The sequence below is a fragment of the Sciurus carolinensis genome, chromosome 13 (assembly GCF_902686445.1).
Source record: "Sciurus carolinensis chromosome 13, mSciCar1.2, whole genome shotgun sequence".
NCBI classification, from domain to species: Eukaryota; Metazoa; Chordata; class Mammalia; order Rodentia; family Sciuridae; genus Sciurus; species Sciurus carolinensis.
The window spans coordinates 27,076,184-27,101,153 of record NC_062225.1 but is presented as its reverse complement, the minus strand read 5'-3'; the positions used below and the strand labels follow the sequence as shown (position 1 = coordinate 27,101,153).

Below are 24,970 nucleotides of genomic sequence, written 5' to 3'. Positions count from 1 at the left end.
TCAGATTCAAATTCAAACAGACAAACTTTAAAAAATATATACATTTGTGAGCTAATTGGAAGCTTAAACACTAATTGGGGTTTCTTGATATTGAGCCATGCTTACCTGGGGAGGAGTGATGGATAGATTGAAAAAAAACAGTTACTTCTTATCTTTGAAGATTCCTCCAAGAGCATTTGCGTATCAAAATGCCTACGATAGCCAAGCTCAGTGGTGAACACCTGAGATCCCAGCTACCCAGGAGGCAGGAAGATTCCAAGTTCTAGGTCAACCTGGGCAATTTAGCAAGACACTGACCAAAAATAAAAAATGAAAAAGTGCTGGGGATGTAGCTAAGTAGAAGAGTGCCCCTGGATTCAGTGCCTAGTTACCCCACCTCCCAAATATGCCAATGATTTGCTTGAAAGCATGAGGAGGGCAGGGTTGTATGGGAAACAAGATTGGCTGTGAGTTGATAATTATTTAAGTCCAGAGGGTCATTAGTCTACTTTTGTATGTGTTTGAATTTTTCTAAAATCAAAGTTTTTAAAGTATGTTGAACAACTGTGCACTAAAAAATGTGAAAATATGGACATTGTTGATAAGTTGTGATGTCATAAAAATGTCAAAATATGGAATGCACAGTCCCTAATCCAACTTATAATCATTTGACTTAATGATTTTTTACTTTATAATTTCTTCTGTTTCTAAGTCACCAGCAAATGGCATTTTTTTTTTTTAATAGTAGCCTAAATAGTCTAAAATACTAAGAATGGGGGAAAAAATCCAGGAATTGTTACCAAAAACCTGTAAGAAACATTTTTTATTAAGGAAAATATAGGTACATTTTCCTTGCCTCCCAGGTACAATTGACACATTTAATAAATATATATAGGATGCCTGGTTAAATTAGAATTTCTAATTAAAAATTATTTAGTATAAGGGTATCCCATGCAATATTTAGGATAAAATACTGGGTGTCCTGTATTTTGTCTGTTAATCCTACTTCCAGGGAACATTAGGAATCTGAAGACATTTTTGTCAAAACTGGGGTTGGGTTACTAATGACATCTGCTGTAGATCCTAAGATGCAGAAGACAGTACCTCTCACACACACAACAAAAGCAGTGACTCTAAGGTTAGAAACGTATGCTGTACACTTATACTAACCAACCAAAAAAATCATAAAAATCAAGAACCATGCCCAGCAATTATGAACTACCTGGGCATTAACTTAATTCACAAAATCTCTATAAACTTTAAACTCTAACAATAGGCAGAAAAGATTTTATAATTACAGAAAGAGACTTTTAATGCCTTTGTGAATATGCTAAAAGTTAATTTTACCCCCACGATCAATAAATACAAAATTCCAAAATTTAAGCAAATTTGTTTCAGAGATTACTTACTAAAATGTACATGGCATAATAGTCAAGACTAGTGTAGTCAGCTTTGAAAAAGAAAAGGGAATACTAACCCTGCTAGATACTGAGGCACACTACCAAACCTTGGTAATAGAAATAGAATGTTACTGTCCCAAGAACAAACAAAACAGATTAATTAGAGAGAATGAAACACTCTGAAATAGAACCTTTCAAAACTAATATATTTTAGGAAAGTTGTCCCAAGCCAGTAAGAAAATATATAAATTACTAGTAGCATGGGCGGGGGAGGGGAACTGGACCCTACCTAATATTATGTAGGAAAACAGACTTCCTAAGGAATTCATTTATCCTTTAAGGCAAAAAAGTACCTGTAAATAAAATTAATAGAAGACCATGTTAGTGACTTAAGGATGAGAAAATTCAGAAGAACAAACTGTACAAACCATAGCCAGGTGCGGTGGCACACACCTGTAATCCCAGCAACTCAGGAGGCTGAGGCAGAAAGATCTCAAGTTCAAAGCACGCCTCAGCAATTTAGCAAGGTCCTAAGCAACTTAGCGAGACCTTGTCTCAAAATTAAAAAATGAAAGGGCCGGGAATGTGGCTCAGTGGTAAAAAGCCCCTGGGTTCAACTCCAGTACCCCCAAAACATGTGAAAAACAAAACAAAACTGTAAACTGTAAACCAAAATGATAGGTGGATCTGATTACTCCAAAAGAAAGGATTCCCAATCCACAAAGGACATCAGAGACACAATTAACAAGTTAGAGGATACCTGCAATATCTACAGTCAGCAAAGAACTGATACCTGGATTAAATGAGGAGTTCTAGTGCATCAGAAAAAAAAAAAAGTCAGAAAGAACTCTGGTTGAATATGAATATGAAAAAGGAATCAACTAAGGGAAATCCAAAAGGTCAAAACATACAAAGAAATGCTGAAACCCACAGTAACGAGAGAAAAGTAGATTCAAGCAATCATAAGATCCAACTTTACACTCATCAGATTAATAATGATTAAATGTCTAGATAATGCCAAGTGTTAGTGGAACTTTGCTGCTGGTGACTGAAGGCAGGGGCAGCCTTTCAGGAGGGTAAGCTGGTAGTATGGGGGTCAAATGTGGCAAATGTGCATCCTGTGATCCAGCTGTCCTGCTCTTGGGCAGATGCCCAGAGAGATGATCACAAGGATAATTATGGGGACACGTGCAAAGAAGCTCATTGCAGGGACATTCATTGCCATGTTTGTGTAGCCAGAATTGAGTCAATGCACGTGACCGCTTCTGAGAAGATGGATAGGAACACATGGTGAGTACATGCACACAATGGGACATTTGAGGCAATGGGAAATAATGCATTAGCTAAGCACATGACACTTGTGGGCCTTTAAAAACATAGAGCTTTTCGGTGTGGCGGGGGTAGACAGAAAGAGACTTTTAGCCAATAGAATTTGTAATTTTTTTCAATGCACACAAGGGCTGGGGATGTAGCTCAGTGATAGAGCACTTGCATAGCATTTGCAAAGCCCCAGGTGCCATCCCCAGCACCACCAAAAACAAATTACAATATATGCTTCATAAAAACACATACAAAAATAAGTTGCACATAAAGCACAATGGTTGGCATTGTGAGTGAAGAATGAGAATGAAGAAGAGAGTAAGGACGAAAGGAAATTAAAAAAATTTAAAAACCAAGAAAAGTTTGTGCAGATTGGAAAATACTCAAAGGAAGGAAGGAAGGAAGGAAGGAAGGAAGGAAGGAAGGAAGGAAGGAAGGAAGGAAGGAAGGAAGGAAGGAAAAGAAAAGAAAAAGAAAGAAAGAAAGAAAGAAAGAAAGAAAGAAAGAAAGAAAGAAAGAAAGAAAGAAAGAAAGAAAGAAAGAGAAAAAAGCTCAATGGTCTTGACTGAGGCTAGAAAAGTTATTCCTAAGCTGTGAGTAGATGGTGTACAGATCTTCTACTTATTTGAAGGGAACAGTTTCCCCATGGTGAGGGATGGAGCTGGGGGAGTTGGCATGGGCATAAAGAATCCAGGATGCTGAGGGCCTCCCATGCAGGAATCCATCTTAACACACTTAGAAAATTCTCTGCTGAACACCTTGTCTAGTATTGGGGCCTGGGGAGAATAAAGGGTCTATGCCACCCCAGACCCCCCATCCGCTAAGGGAAATGACAGAGCAGTTCTTCTGAAGTTTCAAGGGCACCCACAGTGACCTAAGGACAGGTACCAACATTGCACTGAACAGCCAGGCTGGGATGGCTGACAAGGCCCAGTCTCCCAGATGTCCAGCGGGGTGGGCGATCCATGGGGAGCTGCTGAGGACAGGGCTGCCTGCCCTACTTCCACAGGTCAGTGAGGCAGAGGGAACATCCAGGAAGTCCACTACATCTGCTATGTCATATAGCATTGCTTTAAAAAAAAATAGGATCATAATGATACCGCCGGTTATCAGTGACGAGTTCTGCTTCCTCAAATGTTGAAGTATAACACCAGAGAAGCAGGTGAAGGCAAGCATATGAAGCAGGTTTTATTTAAAGGTAGTAACACAGACTTCTCCTGGGAGGGGGAAGGGGCCATGGCTGGTGTTCTGGTATCCCAAGAAGTGAGAGTACCCTGCATCTTTTATAGATTAGAGTCTCCTTTGTTCTCCTGCTCTCTCCCCCTCCCTCTCCTTCCTGCCAACGTGATTAGACCCAGGAGATGTTGGAAGGCAGCAAAAAGGTGAGCAGCAGATGGAGGGGGGCGGGGGTAGGGTCAAAAGTGATTCAGGCAGGTAACAGCCCTGGGGGCATTAATTAGCAATTCCCTACCTGCAGCCTTTTGGTAGGGGTAGTACAGGCAGGTAAATTTGGTATTCAAAGGGCTCTGGAGACCTTGACATTTCATTCTCCCAGGGGTGGTCTCCAATTTCCCAGACCCAGATGGCCTCCATTTTTTCGATTCCACCCGATTCCCTATTCTACTCTAACTGCCTATCATCAATTCTGGCTTCAGTAATATAGTCATATCTCTCAGTATCATGGAGGATTGGTTTCAGGACTTGCCAAGGATACTAAAATTTATGAATGCTTAAGTCCTTTATATAAAATGGTGTAGTATTTGCATACAACCTTTATATATCTTCCCATACAGGAGAATGTAGAGGTCTAGATGAGTTGTAATACCTAATATAATGTAAATAGTTATACTGTATTGTTTAGGGAATGATAAGAGAATACACATGTTCAGCACTCCAGCAAACATCAAGGCCTAACTGCATTTCCAATTCTCAGTCGGTTGGGTCCAAGGATGCGGCACATCCTCAGAGGGTACCTGTTCACATTCTAACACACTTCCGGCATTGAAGCAGCATCCTGTCAATGTTGTCCATATTATGAAATATTCTTCTACAATGTTTACAATATTCTTTGATTAACACCATGTAATGATCTTGTAGAGCACAAGCCGGTTATTTTGCTAATTGCTGAAGTTCAAGTCATCCTCCCACCGCCGTTCTGTATCCCATTTCCCAGGCTCCTTTTACCAACTCGCTTCTCACTAGGTTCAGCATCAGGAAACACTGCAGAACACTAGAAGGTGGTAGGGAGAGAAACCCAGATAGCTCTACATCCCCCACTCAGCTCAGTGGTTCCAGTTTCTCTCTCCCCGCCCCCCAGCTTTTGAACTCTGATCCAGGCAGCAGGATAGAAGCAACTTTTCTTGCTATCATAATTTCTGGGTTGCTTCTCTGTACTATTTGGCTTCTCGGCTTTCTCTCGTCTGTATAATCACATCACTGAATTACAATGTTTGGAATAATTAGAGAATTGTTTTTACTGTCTGGACCCTGAAACAGTGAGCCAACCATTATATAGATAGTTTTTCATTTTAGCTATTATAAATCATATGAGTCAAACCTTTAAAGTTAAATATTAGTCCCCATGTATGTGTAATTTTTTAGCACAAATTTATGGAAAATTATGCAAAACCTAGGGGTTTTTTGTTGTTATTCGTTCTAATTTGTTGTACATGACAGTAGAGTGCATATTGCCTATTTCCCCTACTAAACAGACTTTCATCAATGAGAAAGCTCCCAATTTGTTAAAAACGATAGGATCTAATTTGAATTTTTCCTTCATCATTGGCTCTATTATTCTCTTAGCCTTGCTCATTTTCCTCCTTCAGTTATTGTCGAGCAACATTGTCAGTGTCAATGGGCATCACTAGGGACCCTCTGGGGAATTTGTTCCCCAGATTTGTGTTTTACTTATTGGGGACCTAGGAGGGAAAGGACAGAGGCAAGTGCTTACTGGATGTTAAAACCAGCACTATCATCCTCAAAGTAAATCACATCTGCCTGCTGAGGACAGTTGGAGCCCCTGGGAGTGATGCCAATCCCAGCCCAGTTGCCTGAGCAGGAAATGCTGGGCTGTGGTTCTCTGTAATGCTGACATCCAGGGGTCAGGAGTGACCCAGGAAAAGCTGCCTTCCAGTTCCATTAGGACTGGGTTTGGGAGAAGGGGAAATATATGAGTCTTGGCCCCATGCCTGTCAAACTCAGTCACCCTCCATAACTGTAGGGCCCACATGCAAGGATTCAACCAACCAACCTAGGATCAAAACTATTCAGGAAAGCTGGGCATGGTAGTGCACACCTGTAATCCTAAATGATTCAGAGGCTGAGACAGGAGATTGCAAATTTGTAGCCAGCCTCAGCAACTTAGCAAGTCCCTGTCTCAAAATGAAAAACAAAAAGGACTAGGAATGTAGTCCAGTAGTAAAGGACCCCTGGGTCCAATACCCAGTATTAAAAAAAGCAGGGGGAGGAAGAATATTTGCATTATTTGAGGTACAAATCATTTGATGTGCAATATTTGTATATTTAAACATGTACATTTTTCCTTGTTTTTCCTTAAACAATACAGCATAACAACTATTTACATAGCATTTACATTATATTAGGTATTATAAGTAATCTAAAGATAATTTAAAGTATATGGAGTACATGTATAATACATTCTATGCAAATATTATACTATTTCATGTTTTCTATAAGGGTCTTGAGTCTTCACAGATTTTGTTATCTTCAGAGGACCCTGGAACCAGTCCCCCATGGATAATGAGAGATGATTACAATCTTAAAGTCAAGACACCATCAATAGACTGGCCAGGAAGTAGTATGATGCCGAGAGTTGACTGCCTTAAAAATGCACTTAGAAGATTTTGCTCAGATCACACATTGAGTATTTTGAAAAATGTTAAAATTTATTAATAATAGTTAACATCACATAGTTAATTCAACTACTTCTCTATTGTACATAGTGACAACATCTTCACTAGACTGCGTGCTCAAGGATTTGAGATGATCCATATTCCGTGTACCTCAGTCAAAGATTGAGATCCACTGTATTTACACCCAGTAAAGCAGCATCAGCCAGGGGGCTGCCAGCCTAATGCTGGGAACAGACAGTCCATGTGCATGGCCCATGGCTTGTTTGGAAACCAACAACACATCATTAATAGCCACACACACGTCTCTACCTTTAAAAAAAAAAAAAAAAAGTGTAATTTCATAGACAGTGCCTAAGTTTTACATTTAAAGTTTAAGTCACAATTCAAAAATAAAATTCATCTGTATTTCACGGGTGTCCTTTCGCGAGCCACAGTTGGCCTTCTGTTTTCACTGTAGTGGGAGGCACCCACATTTTGGATCAATCATTGCAGACAGGGGCAGCAGAGGAGCAACACAGACAGGTACAGTGAGAATGGAACAAGTGAGGATCTGTCCCCTTTCCTCTCTGCTTCCCAGGAGGAGCTGGGTAGTTTTTACCTATTTCTACTCCACCTTGTTGAAAAATGATAACTGGGCACTGTTCTCAGCTCAAGTTTGAAAAACGTGCAAAAACTGGGTGCGATCAAGCCGTGAGTTTCCTCTCCATCTTTCTGTTTTCGTCCTTGTGTCCTGTTTAACAGTGGTACAAGGCCATTCCCTCTGTTGTGTTGTATCCAGGTTTAATGTCTGTGATGATTCATATTTTAGGGCAGAGTGAGCTGATACAAAATTAACTGCACTCTTGGAAAGAGTATGGCGGCTGAGATGCCACGTCCATCCCTGCCAACAGTTTGAAATAAATACTGTGTATAAAAAACAAAGACCAATGCCAGCTCAGCCCAGGGAAGCGCACAGACATTTCTTATAAAACATTTACACAACAAACCCAAGGTGAAATTTGCCAGGAGAGCACAAATACACCAAAAATGTTGTCCCTGAGGTTTTGTTTGTTTGGTTGTTTAATTGCTTGGTTTTGGTTTGATGTTGACGATTATATACAATTTTTTTAAAAAATTTTGGTGGTTTCCTTTATCTTGTCAGACAGTTTTAAAATAGTACTGACTTCCCTAAGAATAAAGATTTCTAAGCAATGAGTCTATTTGAAATGCTTCCTTTGATTTCCTTTGGTTAACATCCCATGGAATATCGCCCCAGGGAAGTCTCTTGACAGAGCAGCCAATTGCTGTGGTTTCTTCAATCCATGGGCTCAGCTTTGGTCTCCATCCCTGCCTTCCACACGTTTCCAAGACTGCAGGGGAAGGAGGAGGCAGAAAGCAGATGCTTTTCCATTCACTCACCCTGAAGAGGCATTCCTTCTCTTCCCACAGGCGAATGAGGTATTTCTAGTAGCTAATCAGTATCTTCACCTTCTGTCCTTAACTGTACTAATCTACCAATGAGTCTAAGGAGACCCTGCATGTCTATATACAGAACAAATTAACATAAATACATTACATACAATCAACAGTTACATGATGAAGGAGCAGACCTACTTCATGAACTAAATAAATTTCAAACATAAATTAAAATGAAAATACAGTGTCTCCACTTTTGCAGGAAAAATCTTTAAAAACAATTCGAAAGGATCCCCTCTCCCCCAGAGGTCTACTGCTCGTGGATGATCCACGCACCCACAATGAGATGCAGCAATGAACCCACATTGCAGGATGTGTCAGCTCTTGGCTTTGGTGTCATCGCCCAGACGCGGGACTCCTTGAGTCCAGGTACAGTAAATGCTGGAATCCACAGGGCAATGCCAGGTTGAGAAAGGGCTGCCACAGGGATTTTTCCATGGGATTTGCCTCCACTGCCACCCCTCCTCCCTCCCCACGTCTGCCTAGAGGAGGGTCAGATGGAGTCACTAGTGGAGGCCTCCCAGATGTCTGATGGGAGAAACAGTACTGACATCCACGCAGGGGAATGCAGTCCACCCAGAAGAGTCCCATTCAGCCCCAAGGTGAGGCAACCGCATCTTCAAGGTTAGTCCCATCCTTTAGGATTGTACGGAGATGTGGAATTCCACTGGGGGTGACTAAGGATTTTTTTTTTTTTTTTTTTTTTTTTTTTTAAGTTGTATGAGAACCAATGGGAATGGTTGTGATCAGGGTGAACAATCCTGACTTCTGTATCCCAGGAAGGTCAAGGCTTGGGCACAAAACTCTACAGTGAACATATGCAGAGAAAAAAACCCGTCCCACAGGGTCCTCTCTGCCAAGGAAATGCTGAAGGGACTGTGTCTCTGACACAAGAGGATGACTCCTTATAATTTAAAACAGGGAAGAGGGGGAAGCAGAGAAGTCCCTTCCAAATGCAGGGGTTCTACCGCTGTCCAGCCTCACGGATGCGACAGGCCACAGCAGTGATGAGTGCGGCCCCCTTCCCGCTGCCATCCTCTGATTCCAGGAAGGACACCTCACATTTGGGGGCCAGGTCCTTTACTGTCTCATGCATGACTTTGGCAAAGCTGGAAAAAGGGGGAGAAAGAAAAAAAGAAAAAAGCATGTTAGTCATGACAGATTTGTGTGGTCAGAGGTGAGATGCTAAGAAGTGAAGCTGGAAACCCAGGAGTAATTAAGAGAAGGACGATGACAGCTATGTAGTACTATGTATTTGTACTAGAAAATTGAGCCTTGGAGTTACTAGTAATCTGTTGAAGTTCAACATCACCATGGGTAATCAAGGGAGCTAAGATTTTACTCTGGGACAAATGCCTTGGGATGCTGGTGAACTGTGCTCTTAAAGCTAATCATGGAAGAAGTTCAACGGTGCTGTGAGCCACATGCTTGTCTTGCAGAAGTGTGTAACCTCCTCTGCAGGGGAGGACCAAACCCTGGGCATTTTCCAAGGATATCACTTCATATCAGACCCACATTCATGCCACTGAAGGCAAGAAGGGCAGATGTACAGGGCTTTCTGTTAGGACATTACAGTGATCACAGATCATTTTCACAGGAACTTGAGAAAGAGAGTCACCATCCAACCCAACACAAGAGGGGTCAGGATGCCCTCCCACCTGAGAAGCCAAGGATGCCAAGTCCCAAGGTTGGTGACTGGGCTTCTAACCCTGCTACAGTTTGGATCTAACTGTCCCCCAAAGTCCCTCATGTTAAAGGTGTGGTCCCCAATGTGGTGCTATTGGGAGATGGTAGAACTTTTAAGAGGTGGAACCTAGTGAAGGTCTTTAGGTCACTGGGGCTCTGCCTCTTTCTTTCTTTTTTGCTTTCCAGTCACAAGGTGAGTAGCTTCGCTCCACACACGTTACTGCCACCATGGGCTGCCTCACCGCAGGTCCAAAAGTAGCAAGGCCAACCAATTATGGACTGAAACTAACAAAACTGTGCGTCAAAATAACCCTTTCCTCTTTATACGTTGGTTATCTCATGTATTTTGTGACAGCAACAGAAAATTGAGTAACAGTACTCTTCCCAACCCTCATCTGGAGCCAAGTGTCATTTTCACAATGACACTTATCACTGAGGAAAGGGACTTGGATTTTTGGAGGTCCCCCTCTTTTCACTAATGGTGCAGACTCAAAGAGCCTCTTGGCTCCTTAAAACAAATGTGGCAAAAGGTGGTCGCAGTTCAATCCAGGACTCTCCATCTTCCCTCCATCCTGCGTGTGCCTTCCAGGCTGGGGCAGTTTAATCCTTTCACTTTTAGCCAAAAGGCTTCCAGAACAGAGTATATGGGGTACTTCCTGACTTCAAAATAAATTATTCAAATATACAAGTGAGAGAAAAAGACAGAAACAAAATGGTAATATGAAGAGAGAAAGGAGAAGAAGAGGGAAAGAAGGAATGTAGTCAAAAGAAAAGGAAACTTGGTATTTCCATATTGAAGTCATGGCAAACTTGTTCTACGAAGGGCCAGGCAGCAAATCCTTTCAGCATCATGGGCTGTATGGTCTGTGCCTACTCCTCCTGAGTAGCATGACAGTGGCCATCGACAGTACATAAACACATGAGCACCGCTGAGCTCCAATGAAACTTGATTTACAGGAGCAATCATTGGCTATTACTTGCCAATCCCCTGCCCTAGACCATAGGCAGAAAAATTTTGCTTGAGTTCCAGCACATTTGCTAGAACATTCACAGCAGCACTGTTTGTAACAGTCAAAATCTAAGAAATAATCCAAATAGCACATCAACATACTTGGGAGGCTGAGACAGGAGGATAGACGGAGACCCACGAGTTTGACAACACAGCAAGACCACACCTCCAAAATAAGTAAACAAAGCATAAATGCTGTGTGAGAAAAACCAATCATAGAAGAAGCCATGTGATTCTATTTATGGCAAGTTCAAAATTATTACTCAAGGGGGCTGGGGTTGTGGCTCAGTGGTAGAGCACTTGCCTAGCATGTGTGAGGCACTGGGTTCAATTCTCAGCACCACATATAAATAAATAGAATGAGGGAGGGTCCATTAACAACTAAAAAAAGATTAAAAAAAAATATTGCTCGATTTCTAGCACACACTTAGTAAACAATATAGATGTATACATAGAGACCTGGGGAAGAAAATCAAGAGACTGAGTCGGCGCAGCCTTTGTTCCTGGTGGGGAGTTGGGGGGTATAATTGGGTGGAGGGGCACTTCCAATACCGAAACACAGGCCTGATTCTGATAACTGATCTTCAAACTATGAACATTAAAAACACTCTTTTTGGAATGGCCGATAATTTTCCTTAAAGTTAAAAAAAAAAAGAGAAAAGAACAAAGACAAGGAGGGGAAAGAAGATAGGGACAGCAGTCCAGGATCAGGCACTCACTGAGGATGAAGCTTGTAGAGGGTCCCGTCCACACCCACTGTCACTTTGAGGGTGTCCAGCCCACGGTTTTCTCGTATCTTGTCCACCACGGCGGCCATGCCTGCGCCACAGAGCTGGGCTGCCCGCCGTGCCACCACAGTGCACACCTCCTTGACGATGATGCTGTCGTCACATGTGCTCTCGAGGCCCAAGTGGTGCAGGATGGCACGGACCTGCAGCAGGGCCAGGCAGTCGCTGGGGTGGAAGGGAGACCACCCATGGTTAGTCAAGAGCAGAGAGGGCTAGAGACCCACCTCTCCCAGGTCCGGCTCTTTTATCCTCAGAGGCTCTCTGGGCATCTGGCCTTGGGAAGCAGGCCCTACAAGGTAGGCCCTGATCCCCAACTCAGAACAGAGCTCATGGCCCTGGCCGATGCTCGCTCTTCCTGAGAGTGGCAGGAAATACAGAAACAGGCCCTCATTCTAGTTTGCCCACGGAAGGTAGAGCACTGTCACTACAAAACATATTCAAACCCAAAGGAACTTCACTGTCTTCTCATTTGGAAATAATAAAGACAGTAACCAGGCCAGCAGGCAGCATTTCCAGCTGCAAGCGTGTTCATATCCCTTCTCTCACTGCTGTCCTGCGTCTTCAGGACAAGCATCAACCCACTAGCATTACATTCCCGCTTGATTTCTACTCCCCACACTGGGTGGTCTGCATTCTGCATGTGCCTTTTAGGAAATAAATAGATGCACATAAAATTGTAGGAAGAAAATAAGCCCTGTTTTACAAAGAAAACTATTCCAGAGCCCTGGAATCACCTCCTTGCCCATCAACTAAACATACTCTCTATTCAATGGTGCAGGTGCCCTTGGGGCCCACTCAGGTCAGTCATCCAGTTTCTGGTCTATGCCTTGAGAGTAACCAGAGCATTAATTTTTTTTTAAAAGGCTCTGAAAGTCACCCTTGTAATTTGGAGCAGACTTTTCTACCATTAGACCAGAAGACAAGAGGCTTCAGTCTGACAAGTCACAGCATAGCATGCTTCTGCACTGCCTGACGCTTACTGAATCCTTGTTAGTGAAGCCTCTGTCCTCTTCACTCAATTCTCATTGCCTGATTGCAGCCAGCAGTGAGGAAGGACCTCCAAGTCAAGTATGGATGCTCTATCACATTATTTTCCTCTGTGCATTTTAACACATCTTATGATCATGTATCTTTCTTATCTTGCTATTTGATCTAAAACACAACAATATCACTTTTCATGGTCCCGTACCATGCTCAGCAACATCTTTCATGTGCCTGTTATTATAGAAGAACATGCTGATCTCACTTGAGCTGTGAAATCTTTCAGCTTGTCTGTCCATGAGTAGTACAAAGGACATGGCCCCACTCTTCCCTAAGCCCTAAACTCTCACCTCTCAATCTGAGACAAGAACTTCGTTTCAAAGATTCCCCTTGTCTTGAGCCGCTCTGAGATGCGGCCGCGGAAGAGCAGCCCACGCTTGGTGAAATCGATAAGGATGTTACGGACAATCTCACCCAAATACATGCCACTGATCATCTTCTCGAACCTGCAATGCAGATAACATTCATTGAGGTTAAGCAGGAAGGTGGTGGGATGTGTTGAGACAAGGGAAAGTGGAGGGCAACTAGTGGGAAAGGAATGCCACTTGATACGCTTGGGCAGGATCCCTAGCATCCTCTCATGCTGATCTACCACCTTTAGCAAAGCTGCCCATGGTGCTTTCTGCTTGCACCCTCCCCTCACCCTACTACCACTACCACCACCACCACCACCACCACCACCCATGGGGCTTTGTGATGCTGGCCCTTAATGAATTCTGACAAGAGGTTGCTAGACGCTGGATGGTGTGGGGAAGGAAGAAAGGATTCGCTCCTGTATGGACCGCCCTAGCAATACTGCTTCACCCTGGAAGCAGCAGTGGTCCCACTTGCCATTTGTCCTTCACAGTCTCAGATCTAGATATTGATGGCCCCCCGTCCCACTCTTCCAGGGCCCTCAGGTTGAAGACTTCCTTATGTTTACTAACTCAGAACTTTCCAGGTGTACTTCACAAGAAACCCATTGACATCACAAGAGAATGAGCATCCTTGGAAATGCTATGCTGTCCAGTTCTAGGATGCAAGGCCCTCACAGAGTTGGATGACTACCTCTGTTTGCCTGGGTTGAGTGAAAGATCATCCACAGCCTTGTCAAATTCTGTGCGGAAGTCATCCAGGCATCCATTGTCCCCGAAGGCCCCCCACTCCATGTTGACACACATCCGCCCCTCTTCTCCATCCACCAGCTCCACGTTGCGCATCTCCTCCATGTAGCAGGCATTGCTACCCGTACCTGCCAATCACAGGGGCACCAGAACTCGCTCAGCTCCAGCTTCCTGCCCACCCAAGGCTGTGCATCCCCACTTGGAAAGGATGGTTGATGTCCTTACCAACAATGAGGCCAACCTCACAGTGAGGGTCTTCATAACCACACGTCATCATAGTTCCAACTGTGTCATTAACCACAGCCACCACATCCAGGTCAAATTCCTGAGAGAGCAGAAACAGGTGCCTAGTCCACAAGTCAACCCCAATAGTCTCCCTTCAGACAATTGCAAGAACACTTATATGTATATAAAATACATCTCAAATGCTGTGACTCATTCTCTCATTTCAAGCAAGCCTTGCCCAATGCTTGCATGAAGACTTCTCTAGTTGTACTACTGATTGCCACTTGGAAATACCTTGAAATTAAAAAAAAAAAAAAAAAAAAAAAAAAGATTGCCACTTCCCTGCTCATTCTTTCTATCTGCTCTCCTCGTCCAACTTCGTTTTTCTTCAAAGCCCTTAACAGCAGTTGCCAATGGGCTATGGGTTTATGTTTAAGAGAACAAGATTTTATTGCAGTCACTCCTGAATCCCCAGACCCACAGCGGAGCTTGACGCACTGTAGACACTCGACCATTGCTGAGCTGGGTGATGTTAATTTTCCCTCCAGCCAAAACAACTAACTGCACTTGATGTTGCCCCTCTCTCTGAACACACAGATCACTTCGGGCATCAAAGAATCAATGCACAGGGTCTGGCACCATGTCTCCCTTACCTCTCGCCGGTGGATTGCTTCCTTCAGCAGGGTGACCACATCCTCTCCCTCGCAGCCAGACGCCTTGAAGCCTTTTGTCCACTTAAGGAGGATGCTCTAAAAAAAAAAAAATAAAAATAACACAAATATACATGGAAAAAACCTCAGAGAAGGGCTTCCGGGTCATTTCTGGGCTCCCAACCTCACAAATTAGACACATTCCCTGAACTAATCAGTCATCTCACCCACAAATGATCCTAAACCTGTTTCTAAGGTTCTTGCTTGGCTTTACTGAGTACTTCCTGTGCACAGTGCTGGTACATGACATGTGTTGTGCCATTTAATCCTCACAGCCACCTTGGGGAACATTTATCACAATCACACCCATTTTTTACAGGTAACCCAGGCACTCAAGGGACTTGCCCAGGCCTAGTTTGAAGATAGGAGCAGGACTCACCTCCAGACCTGCTGACTCCAATAAATGGGCTCACAAGCACCTTGCAAATGCCCCAATACATGTTTCCTTCACTGGAAAAAGCAGTTTTCCCTGTCCCTGTCTTTCACGTAAGCCAGAAGGGCCAGTATGTCTCTTAATTTTTTACACTTCAGTATCCAGTGAACAAGTACCTGGCCACAGCCAGGGAAGTGTCCAGGCCTCACACCCTACCACATTTCTCAGTGAGAAAGCTCTCCAGGTTTCTCAAAGTCCTCTGTGGGCCCATCTCTAATGTGGCCCTTGACCATGTCACAGGGCCATCTGGAAGCAGATGCCCAGTGGCTTTGCACATGGGCAAAATGTTTGTTTGCTGGCGCCCTCTGTGCTACAGAACATCAGGAACCAGCGTCAGCACTCCCAGATCCCTTTCCCTCCAGTGGGCTGTGTGCTCACTGCCACCCACTTGCTTGGTGGTTCATGCCCATCAACTTGGCTTCACATCTGCCTGGATGTGTCACACCATGGTCAGATCCCAAGAGACTCAGAAGAACAAAGCATGTCCCTGTGTAGCCCTGGTTTACACCCACATCCAGACAAGGGTGTGCTCACCTCCACCCATGGCTCTCATCTACATGTTACCTTCAAATCTCTGGCAAAAGTTTGTGTTTGGCATTTTAAAGTTTATAGAATGTGCAAGTATCATCACTTCAGGTGATCCTTATAAACAGACAAGAACAGGCCCCAACGGCTGGGAGACTTGCCCAAGGCCAGTGGCCAGTAAGCACAGCCAGAGGCCCTCAGGCCTCCTGAGCACCTGCTAATGCCTCATCATCAGGATGACCTCATCTCCAACAGATAGAACTGTCTTCCCCTTTGTCTGCTCTTCATTTTTATGATTCTAGACTTAACATGTGCTCCTTACAGAAAACTGGAACATATAGATTAAGATCCAGCAGGATGGCAATTCTATTCAGATAGAGAGACTATTTCTATTCAAATAGAAATAATTATAACATACCTTCCAGTTTACCCAATAAAATACATAAAGATAAATACATGTTGTCATGAAAAAACAAGGTCTGTTTAAAATTTAAAGAATTTTGTAGGAAAAGCACAGAAGAACGTTTGTTGGAATATTATTTTTATCTTTCTATTAATCGTTTTCTTCTTTTCTATGTTATGGAGAGATTATAATTTTTTTAAAATCCCCCCCCCCAAAAAAAAAAAAAAAACAACTCCCTCAACTCATTCTTCTAATTTTCTCCAAGTACTCCTCACATCCTCCAGGACTGCACTCAGATTATCACCTCACTGTGTGTCTTCAGGGCGGTAATATCCCATTGCCATGGTCTAAAAGGCAGCTCTTACTTTTCTGAATTTGCTTCAACAGCCCAGTCTGGAAGCAGCTAAGGTAGCAACCATGCCTTGTGCACCTGGCAACTGCATCCACAGCACTGCATCCCTGCAGCCTGCATGCAGGCTTCTTCATCACTGGCTGAAGAGTCAGTGAGTCAGAGAGGAACCACCATTCAAATAGTAGAACTCTGATATCAAAGCCATCAGTGCAAATCCCAGCACTGCCTACTCAGCTGGCCTCCATTCCTCGATGCACTCCTGCCCAGAACATCTGGGAGCACCAGACCTTCAACCCCCTTTCATCCATCCAAGGCAAGTCGAAGGGAAATGAGAAGCAAAGGTGAGACTAGAAGGGCCCGAGCATCTATATAACAGGAGATGGAATGAAAATGTCCTGAGTCCATAAGAAGAGCCTCAGGAGCGGGAGAGCAGAATTTGAGCACATGGGTTCAGGCATCAAGGAAAACAATTCAAACAGCGGCTTGGCTACTCCCAAGTTAGATGACCTGGGGCAAGGTACTAAGTACCTCTGTAGACCTTATCTTCCTTACTGCAAAATGGGTATACAAACACTTAACTTAGATGGTTGTGAGGATTAAATGAGATAATGCACATAGGAAGTCAAGTGCAGTATGTGGCACATAGTAAGTGCTTAAAATATGTGAGCTAATATTTTGATTAGCATCATCATCATTGTTTTTCCAAAGACAGCTGGATCCTAGCTACCCCACTTAACCTCCACCAGCCTTGACTAACTCATTCTTATCAATGGGCCCTTCCTCCCCAAGGGTCACTAGTGCCCTTCTTTCCCTCTTCTCAGTTCACTTTATCCCCTGCTCCAAACTTGGGCTGGATTAGGGTCAATAAAACCCATTGAAGAGCCCTTTGGGAAGGCACTGTTACCTCATCCAGGCTGTTCTGCTGGCAGGGGAAGGAGAAGGTGAAACCCAGAGGCAGGGACACACCCTTCATGCCCATGTACTCCAGGAAGTCAGCGATGCACTGGACGATGTGGTCAAAGAGCTGCAGGGAGAAGACTGAGTGCTAAGGAAGAGGTCCTGGCCTGGATGGGCTGCACCCACAGGCCTCAGCATGAGCTCAAGGTTTCCATCCAGAAGAAACGCAGGCTCAGGCACAAACCAGTGGAGAGAGCAGCCTGGGCCTGGAGCCCACCAATTCCTCCCCAGGTCCATGGTTGAACAAAGAAAGAGCTGTCACTGAAGGCAAGAAGCCTCCTGTACCCTCCAGGAGGTGCCATCCTGCCTCACCTCCTCGCCTGTGCCATGCATGACCTCCTGTGGGATGGAGTAGATCTTGTTGTGCATCTCCACTCCTCGCCGCTTCCCATTTCGCACACGCACCAGCAGGACCCGAAAATTGGTTCCTCCAAGGTCCAAAGCCAGGAAGTCCCCTTTCTCTGCAAAATAAGCCCAAGAAAGTGGTGAGATGGGGTGACAAAAGAGTAACAGATTAATGTACTTTCCCTGACAGGGGGCCACCCTACAGCTTCAACAGCCTCAGGGGGCAATGGAGTTTGAACTCTATTTAATAGTGAAGGAAAAAGATGCCCAGGACCAAATCTCTGCTGGCTCCTTAGTGATTCTCAAATGAGTGCACATGGTGGGGACCCAGAATTCAGAATGAGCTCTGCAGAACATGGGGATGCTGACAGAGCACACTTAAAACTATCTAAATACTCTACTTGTGCCAAATTGAATACCACCTTAGGTTAGAGTCCAGACTAGAGAAGGAACAAGAGAGTGTAATTCTTTAAAGGAAGTAGAAGGGAAATCTTTTAAAATGAAAATAACTTACACTGTTAGGCAATTTCAGTGGGCCACAAGCCTCACAGTTTCCATCCAACCCTTAGCCCACCTCAAGGGATGCATTTCATTCCCTTCTTTCAGATGATCAAACTCTGGCTGAGCTGGACAAAGTTACTTGTTCAGAATCACATCACTAGAAAAAGGGAACAGGGAACCAAACCCTAGTCTCTGGAACCTACACTAACTGCTACACTGGCCTGCTCAGCAATCATTTTCTCTGAATTGGGAAAAGACCACCACTTCTTATGTTGCAAGACCTGCAACAGGGGTCAGCAATCTCTTTCTGTAAAGTGACAGACGGGAAACATTTTAAGCTTCGTGGACCATACAGTGTCCGCTGCAAACACTCAGTTCTGCCAAGGTAATGCAAAGCAGTCATGAACATTGTACAGAGGAATGGGCATGGCTGTGTGCTGATAAAACTTTATTTACAAAAACAGGCATAGGCCAAACCTGGCCCAGGGAGTACAGTTTGTCTACACTTGACCCAGACCAAGTGATGGTTGTGACCTGTGGATCTGGTATCTGAATTCCTGGATCTGAATCCCAGCTCTGACATGCACTAGTAGTGTGAACTTGGGCACGTTTCTTAACTTCTCTAGGCCTGTTTTCTGCCACACATAGCAGTTTGTTAATATATAAAATTAACTACTAATATTTAAGTCAACAAATATTAAAGGAATTAATATGCATTAAGTGTGTTGATACATAGTAGGCACCAGTAAGTACTGTTATTACTGTTTGATTTTAGCTGAGGAATGTCTGGATGACTGTATGGAACACCCTAGTGTTATAGTAACATAGTGATACAACTGCAAAAATAGGTTCCAATTCAAACGTCCAAGCCTAATGCTAAGGGACAAGCATTGATGCCAGAACAAAGGCCAACCAGGTGAGCAGGTGACACCCCTGCTGTGTACCTGTGCCGTCAGGGGTGGCACACACATAGGTGGGCAGCATCTTCACGGGGGCGATGGAGTGCGTCTCCTTGCTCAGACCCCGCTCCATTTCAAGCTTCATCCTCCTCTTGACCTCCAGCAGCTGCTCGTGGCTCAGTTTTAGAGGCTCCAGGGTCTTCTGGCGGGCTCTGTGTTGATCAGCCAGTCGGTAAGCCACCGCCGTCACCATGGCTGCCCCTTTGCCACTGCCGTCCTCAGAGCGGAGGAAGCGAATGTCGCAATCAGGCACCAGCCGCCGCACAGCCTTGTGAAGACGCTTGGCAAAACTGTAGCCGCCCAGATGAGATAAGAGACAGTGTCCACAGTTAAGGTTAGTGGCGCAAATGGTTGCACAGTGGCTCACTGCCTCAGTTCCAAAGCTGGAGTTACCTGCAGAAGCACAGGCTACCCTCAGCCTCCTCCCTCCACTCTGAATCACTGTATAAAAACACAGATGACGGCCCTGGCTGGGCTTATCCCCCTCTAAAAGGAAAGAAATCTACTAATAAGCCACTGTTCCCTACGTGCTGTCACTCCTCTGCCCAAGAGATGGCAATCAGCCTCTGCCAGGGCAGCCCAATGGAATCAGGTGGCTCTGAAGCTACCCATTTTTCATGTTCCATGACTTATTTCATTTGATGCTGCCTGAGGAAAAAAAACCAAAGAGAACAACTAGAAATACTCTTCTTCTGCACTTTGGCCTCTCTTTTGCCAGTTTCTGCCAATCATCCCAAAGGTATCCGAACAGCTAAAGACCACATGCATGTGCAGCAAGGAACTCTCCAGGTGGTGACTGCTTTGAGCCATGGCCGTGCTACTCCAACTGTGGTCCGTAGGCCAATAGCCTCACTGGAGGTTGCAGGAGATGCAGGATCTCTAGCTCACCCCAGACCTTCTGAACCAGAATCTGCCTCTAAAGATCCCCACGTGATTCGTGTGCACATTAATTAAGGTTTTTGAGGCCCTGAGCTAGGAGAACGGGGAACCTCAGGGCTGAGGCCTTCTGGAGTGACCAACTCAGTTAATGATGCCACACTGACCTGGCACTCATGTTAGGAGAAAATGATGAGAAAATAATTGAGTGCAACTTCCAGGTCAACTGAAATCTGAATGTTTGGATATATATAACCTTAGGGATCAAAACGTGTACAGAGTGGGATCAATTCAATATCCAAATCAGAGGCTCGTGACCCCTGGGGCTGAGGTGGCCCCTGGCAAAATACACAGCACCTGCAGGAACCATCAAGAATCACAAGAGTAAAGAATGTAAAACTAGCTTATAAAGAAGAGGGTGGCAAGAAGAGCACCCAGCAGCCAGAGGAGCTCTGAGTCACCAGCAGCCTTCAGAAATCACCTCCACCCATGCAAGGAATGACATCCCCCAATTCCCACTTGCCCAGTTGGGAACTTCCATTTGACAAAGACCCTCAACTCCTTGGGATGCAAACAGAGCTGTCTATAGAGTCACCAGGTCCCAGGTGCTCTAGGGGTTCCATCACTCCTGGGACCAAGACCCTGACTCACTGAGGGTGTTTCTTGTAGACAGAGCCATCAACCCCAATGGTGGAACGCAGACGCTCCTCGCCCTTGTTCTCCTTGATGCGCCGCAGCACAGCAGCCAGGGTGGCCGCACACAGGTTGGCTGAGCGTGTGGACACAATCTGGCAGACTCGGTGAGTGGCCACACAGTCCTCTTGCAATGGATTCAGACCCAGCCGCACGAGCACCTGGTAGGCCTTCCGGATGCCGTCCTTATCCCTGGGAAAGAGAAAGATTGCGCGTGGGCACCTGTCTGACCCACTATGGCCGACCGGAGGAAGGTATGGGCTTTCAAGGAAGCCCATCAGCACCAGCAAACTCCATCTGCCAGTGAGGACAGAATCCCTCATTATGGCTTTGCTACCTGTTTGTGAGCAGGGCGGGGGCAGGGACAACAAGGAGGGAGTACAATGCAACATAGCCACCCTGAGACTCCTTTCCCAGACACCCCTCACACACACACACACACACACACACACACTCACTCACACTCACACTCACATATAGTGCTTCCCTGGCTCACCCCTCTATGTGCTCATTTTCCCCTAGGGAGGAAAACTAAACATTTCTTTTGTGTGCACTAATATGAAGGCAAGGCCTGGTTCTTGGACCTTCCACGCTAAGTTAGTGAGTTTGCATTTGCTGTTTGCTTGCCTGAGGTTAGACAGATGTAATCTCTGCCATCAGTCACCTCTAAACATGTGAATCCAGCTGTGGTGTCCATCTGTTCTCTCTAAAGCAGTCAGTCTGTCTGTGTCTGAAGATGATGGGCAAGGACAGGCTCCCTTCTCAGGGGAACCAAATGCCTCACTACATTGAGTGTCCTCCCCTTGAGGCGTAGCAACTTTTGACACTGTTCCCTTAAGGGTTTCACTCAGAACGAAGTCCTTGGAATGCTTTCACTGCTCCTTTTGGCACTAAAATCACCTTCTCTCCACAGTTGGTCCCTGAACTAACAGGACCTCCTCCATCCACAAGTAGAAATCACAAGAATGGAAACCTAGACCTAACTATTAGAAAACTGTTCATCAAAACACAAAGATCAGGCCATCCTCACTCCCATCCGACTGGGCTGAATGGGTGAGTGTATCTGTGGACCTCCAAGGACTTATTTTCTATTTCGAAGCAGGTTTCAGGATAGTTGTTTGTTTTTTGTTTTTTGTTTGTTTGTTTTTAAGAATTGCTGATGAGGAAAGAGATGTCAGAGATTTAGGAGAAGGAAAAGGAGGCAGATACAAACAAGCCATTAAGGTACCTCCTTTAATGCCTCCAGCATTAAACTTAATGCAATAGCCCAAGTCCCTGCACGTGCAGGCCAACCATTCCCAGCACCCTGAGTCACTTTGGTAGCATTGCCCTCAAAATTCACAAGAGTGAAGTCACAGGCCGACCACAGGCCACCTTCAAGACCCTCATGTGGCCAGGTGAGGTGGCACATACCTGTAATCCAGTAGCTTGGGAGGCTGAGGCAGGAGGATCGAGTTCAAAGTCAGCCTCAGCAATTTAGTGAAGCTCTAAGCAACTCAGCAAGACCCTAAACAATTCAGCAAGACCCTGTTTCTAAATGAAATATTAAAAAATGGGCTGAAATGTGGCTCAGTGGTTGAAAGTTGCCAAGTTCAATCCCCAGTACCAAAAAAAACCAAAAAACAAAAAAAGAGACCCTCATGTGGTCCTCCTGCTCAAAAGGTCAAAAGCCAGTGTCCTGTCCACATTCCCCAAATGCTTGTCCCTAGAACAAGATACTTAGTGAACAGAGTGGTGGTGGGGCCAGAAGCTTACTCTTCAATATCTGAGACATCTTTGGTTTCGATGCTGCCTGTGGTAAGCAGTTCTGGGCTGAGCTTTCCCTGGAAGAGCAGCTCCTCCTTGGCCATCTTCACCAGGATGAGCCTCACCAGCTCCCCCATGTACATCCCACTGATCATCTTCTCAAACCTGCAGGTAAATCAAACAATACATTCCCACTGTTCATGAATGCACAGCATTCCTAGGGAGGCAAGACACAAATACGTGAGATTCGGCATGCTTTAGAGGTCAGTGTAGGATTAAGTATTAACTTTATTCATCTGTGTGTCAACGTGATAGACAGGGGGGTTGCAGGAGCTTCAGGACTGGCTGGTGGGTCTTTAACTATGGAAAAAAATAGGACCTAAATAGCCAGATGAAAATATCAGGGAGTATAGAACATTCTGGAAAAGGTCGAATTTTAGGTAAAATAAGTTTTGTGTAGGGGAGTGATGTTTTAAAAAATTCTTCTCTACCAAAAAAAAAAAAAAAAAACTTCTTTGATATAAAAATCTCATGTAGAGCCCCAATATTTATTTTCAAGAGAGAAAAAAAAAATCATTCTGATTAAATATGGGGTACAAGTCTCACAGTGTCCTCCCGCTGCCGGCCATTTGTGGATGCCTGAGAAAAGGCGGGGAGTGGGGTGGTGGAGAATGGGGCAGGAAGATGCTGGGGCAAGTTTATAAGGCCAGGTTGGAACAGATCTCAAGAGTCTGGTGAACACACTGAAAGTTTCTGAGCAGACAGGTGACAGGGGAAGGACATGTTTTAGAAAGGCACAGATTAGCTCCCAAACTGGGAGCAATCAGGTAATTTAATTTTCCAGCACTAGGTGACACTGTTTTCTTTAAAAGTCTTTCTGGCTAGGACTATGTGGCGGAGGAAATCAAGCCCTGGAAATCAAGCCCTGAAGATTTTCTTTTGGGCAAAGACCCACTGGTGTCTCAGAAAACCTCTGGGTCTTAGAGAGAGGAGGCTCCCAGGGCCCTCTGGTAGAAACTAGGACAGGCTTCAGGGACAAAGAGACCAAGAGCAGGGGTGTGGAAGGGATTTGGACATCACCTACAGAGAGGAAACCCAGGCCAGGACAGGCAACACTGAAGCTAAGGGTCAAGTGGCAGCATTTGTTCCAAGCACAAGGCACACTGAAAATGTCAAAGCACCAACATGGGCACCCGCCTTGGGAGTAACCTGGCTTCAACAGTGAGGATTCCACATCTTCCACAAAGCTTGCTGTATGGGAGCTGAGGGAAACATTCCCAGGGCAAGTGGCTCCATAGTATGATGTCATCTCTCATGATCTGGGGGCTACCACAGTTGATAATTTGAAAGATGACTTTCCAACCTTTGTCTTTATGGATAAGCCAGGGATATGCTGCCAAAGCCTGGTTGGCAATTTTGTCTTTTGACACTTCAAAGGATACATGGCTCCTTGAAATGACTTGGGTGTGCCTCATTAATGGAGGCAGGCATTGAATGAGTGACTTCTCAGTTTATAAACCTCTGGTCACCCATGGCAGACACAATCGGTATGTTCCTAAATTCAGGTAAATGGACTCACATTCCAACATGTATGAGAAGCTTATGATTTAACGAAACCATGCTTTGAGAAAGCAAGGACTCCCCAGTAAAGAAAAAGGCTGCCCACCACTGACCTGGTTAAAAAAAAAAAAAAAAAAAAAAAAAAAAAAAAAAGAGCTAGTTTTCCTTTCCAAGTAGAAATCTGTGCCTTCCCCAAACAGTCCCAGCACCAAAAAGACCAGAGAGGTGCTGCATTGCTCAAAATGTTTTGCAACTACATTTACTACTTGCAGCAATCCTGTTTCAAGATCTTCAACAGGGACGTTTGGCAAATGTGAGAATGAAATGAGGTTGTGTAAGAGTCGAAAGTAACATAAAACCAAGTCTGGCCCGCCTGAAGTGTAGAGCATTCAAGTCGCAAAATGCTGGATCCACTTCAGGATCATGGTAGGGCCACAGGCCCAGGGTGGAGGCCAAAAAAGTCCTTAGCTGACTTTTCCATAGGCCTCAGTCAGTCTGCAGCTGGGGCAGGAGAACCTGGGACTCTGCGGGCTGGTAGTAAGCAGCCATCTGACATAGCCTGGTCCTTCGGGGGATGTAAGGGGTGAGAGCTACTAATGGGCTTTAAGAAACTAGAATATGACCTTCCAAAGTGAAGGTGCTGAAGGTTGACCACTCTCTTTGGTTTTAAAGCCCTCTTAGCAATTTATATTCCTGAGTATTCCCATAATCAGTGGGTGACTTGGCAAACTTTGGGGGCAAAGACTATAAAGATAACCTGAAAACAATCCCCTGTCCCTGAGCAGACCCAACCTCAGCTCCCAGCACACCCCACCCAACCCTGCCACCCAAAGGCTCACTCACAGTTGCTTCCCAGGGTTCAGCGAGCCCATGTCGATCTCTCGGTCAAATTCCGTGCGGATGTCATTGAGCGCGCCATCGTCCCCAAAGGCCCCCCACTCCATGTTGATACACATCCGCCCCTCGTCACCCTCCACCATGTCGATGTGGCGCATTTCCTCCATGTAGCAGGCATTGCTGCCAGTGCCTGAC

The 24,970-nt window shown here is 44.9% G+C and overlaps 1 protein-coding gene across 2 annotated transcripts in view; it reads right to left on the bottom strand.

Moving 5' to 3' along the window:
- Positions 1-6,260: 6,260 nt before the first annotated feature.
- The window catches only part of Hk2 (hexokinase 2), a 58,190-nt gene continuing 39,480 nt past the window's right edge, over positions 6,261-24,970 (bottom strand). For both annotated transcript variants that reach the window (XM_047522668.1, XM_047522670.1), the window contains exons 7-18: positions 24,782-24,965; positions 22,388-22,543; positions 20,591-20,824; positions 19,049-19,353; positions 17,571-17,719; positions 17,206-17,325; positions 14,532-14,627; positions 13,879-13,978; positions 13,598-13,781; positions 12,841-12,996; positions 11,441-11,674; positions 6,261-9,135 (exon numbers count right to left, since the gene is read on the bottom strand). In XM_047522668.1, the coding sequence (XP_047378624.1) occupies positions 8,991-9,135; positions 11,441-11,674; positions 12,841-12,996; positions 13,598-13,781; positions 13,879-13,978; positions 14,532-14,627; positions 17,206-17,325; positions 17,571-17,719; positions 19,049-19,353; positions 20,591-20,824; positions 22,388-22,543; positions 24,782-24,965 (2,063 nt within the window). In that variant the 3' untranslated portion in view covers positions 6,261-8,990. The remainder of the gene's footprint in view (positions 9,136-11,440; positions 11,675-12,840; positions 12,997-13,597; positions 13,782-13,878; positions 13,979-14,531; positions 14,628-17,205; positions 17,326-17,570; positions 17,720-19,048; positions 19,354-20,590; positions 20,825-22,387; positions 22,544-24,781; positions 24,966-24,970) is intronic.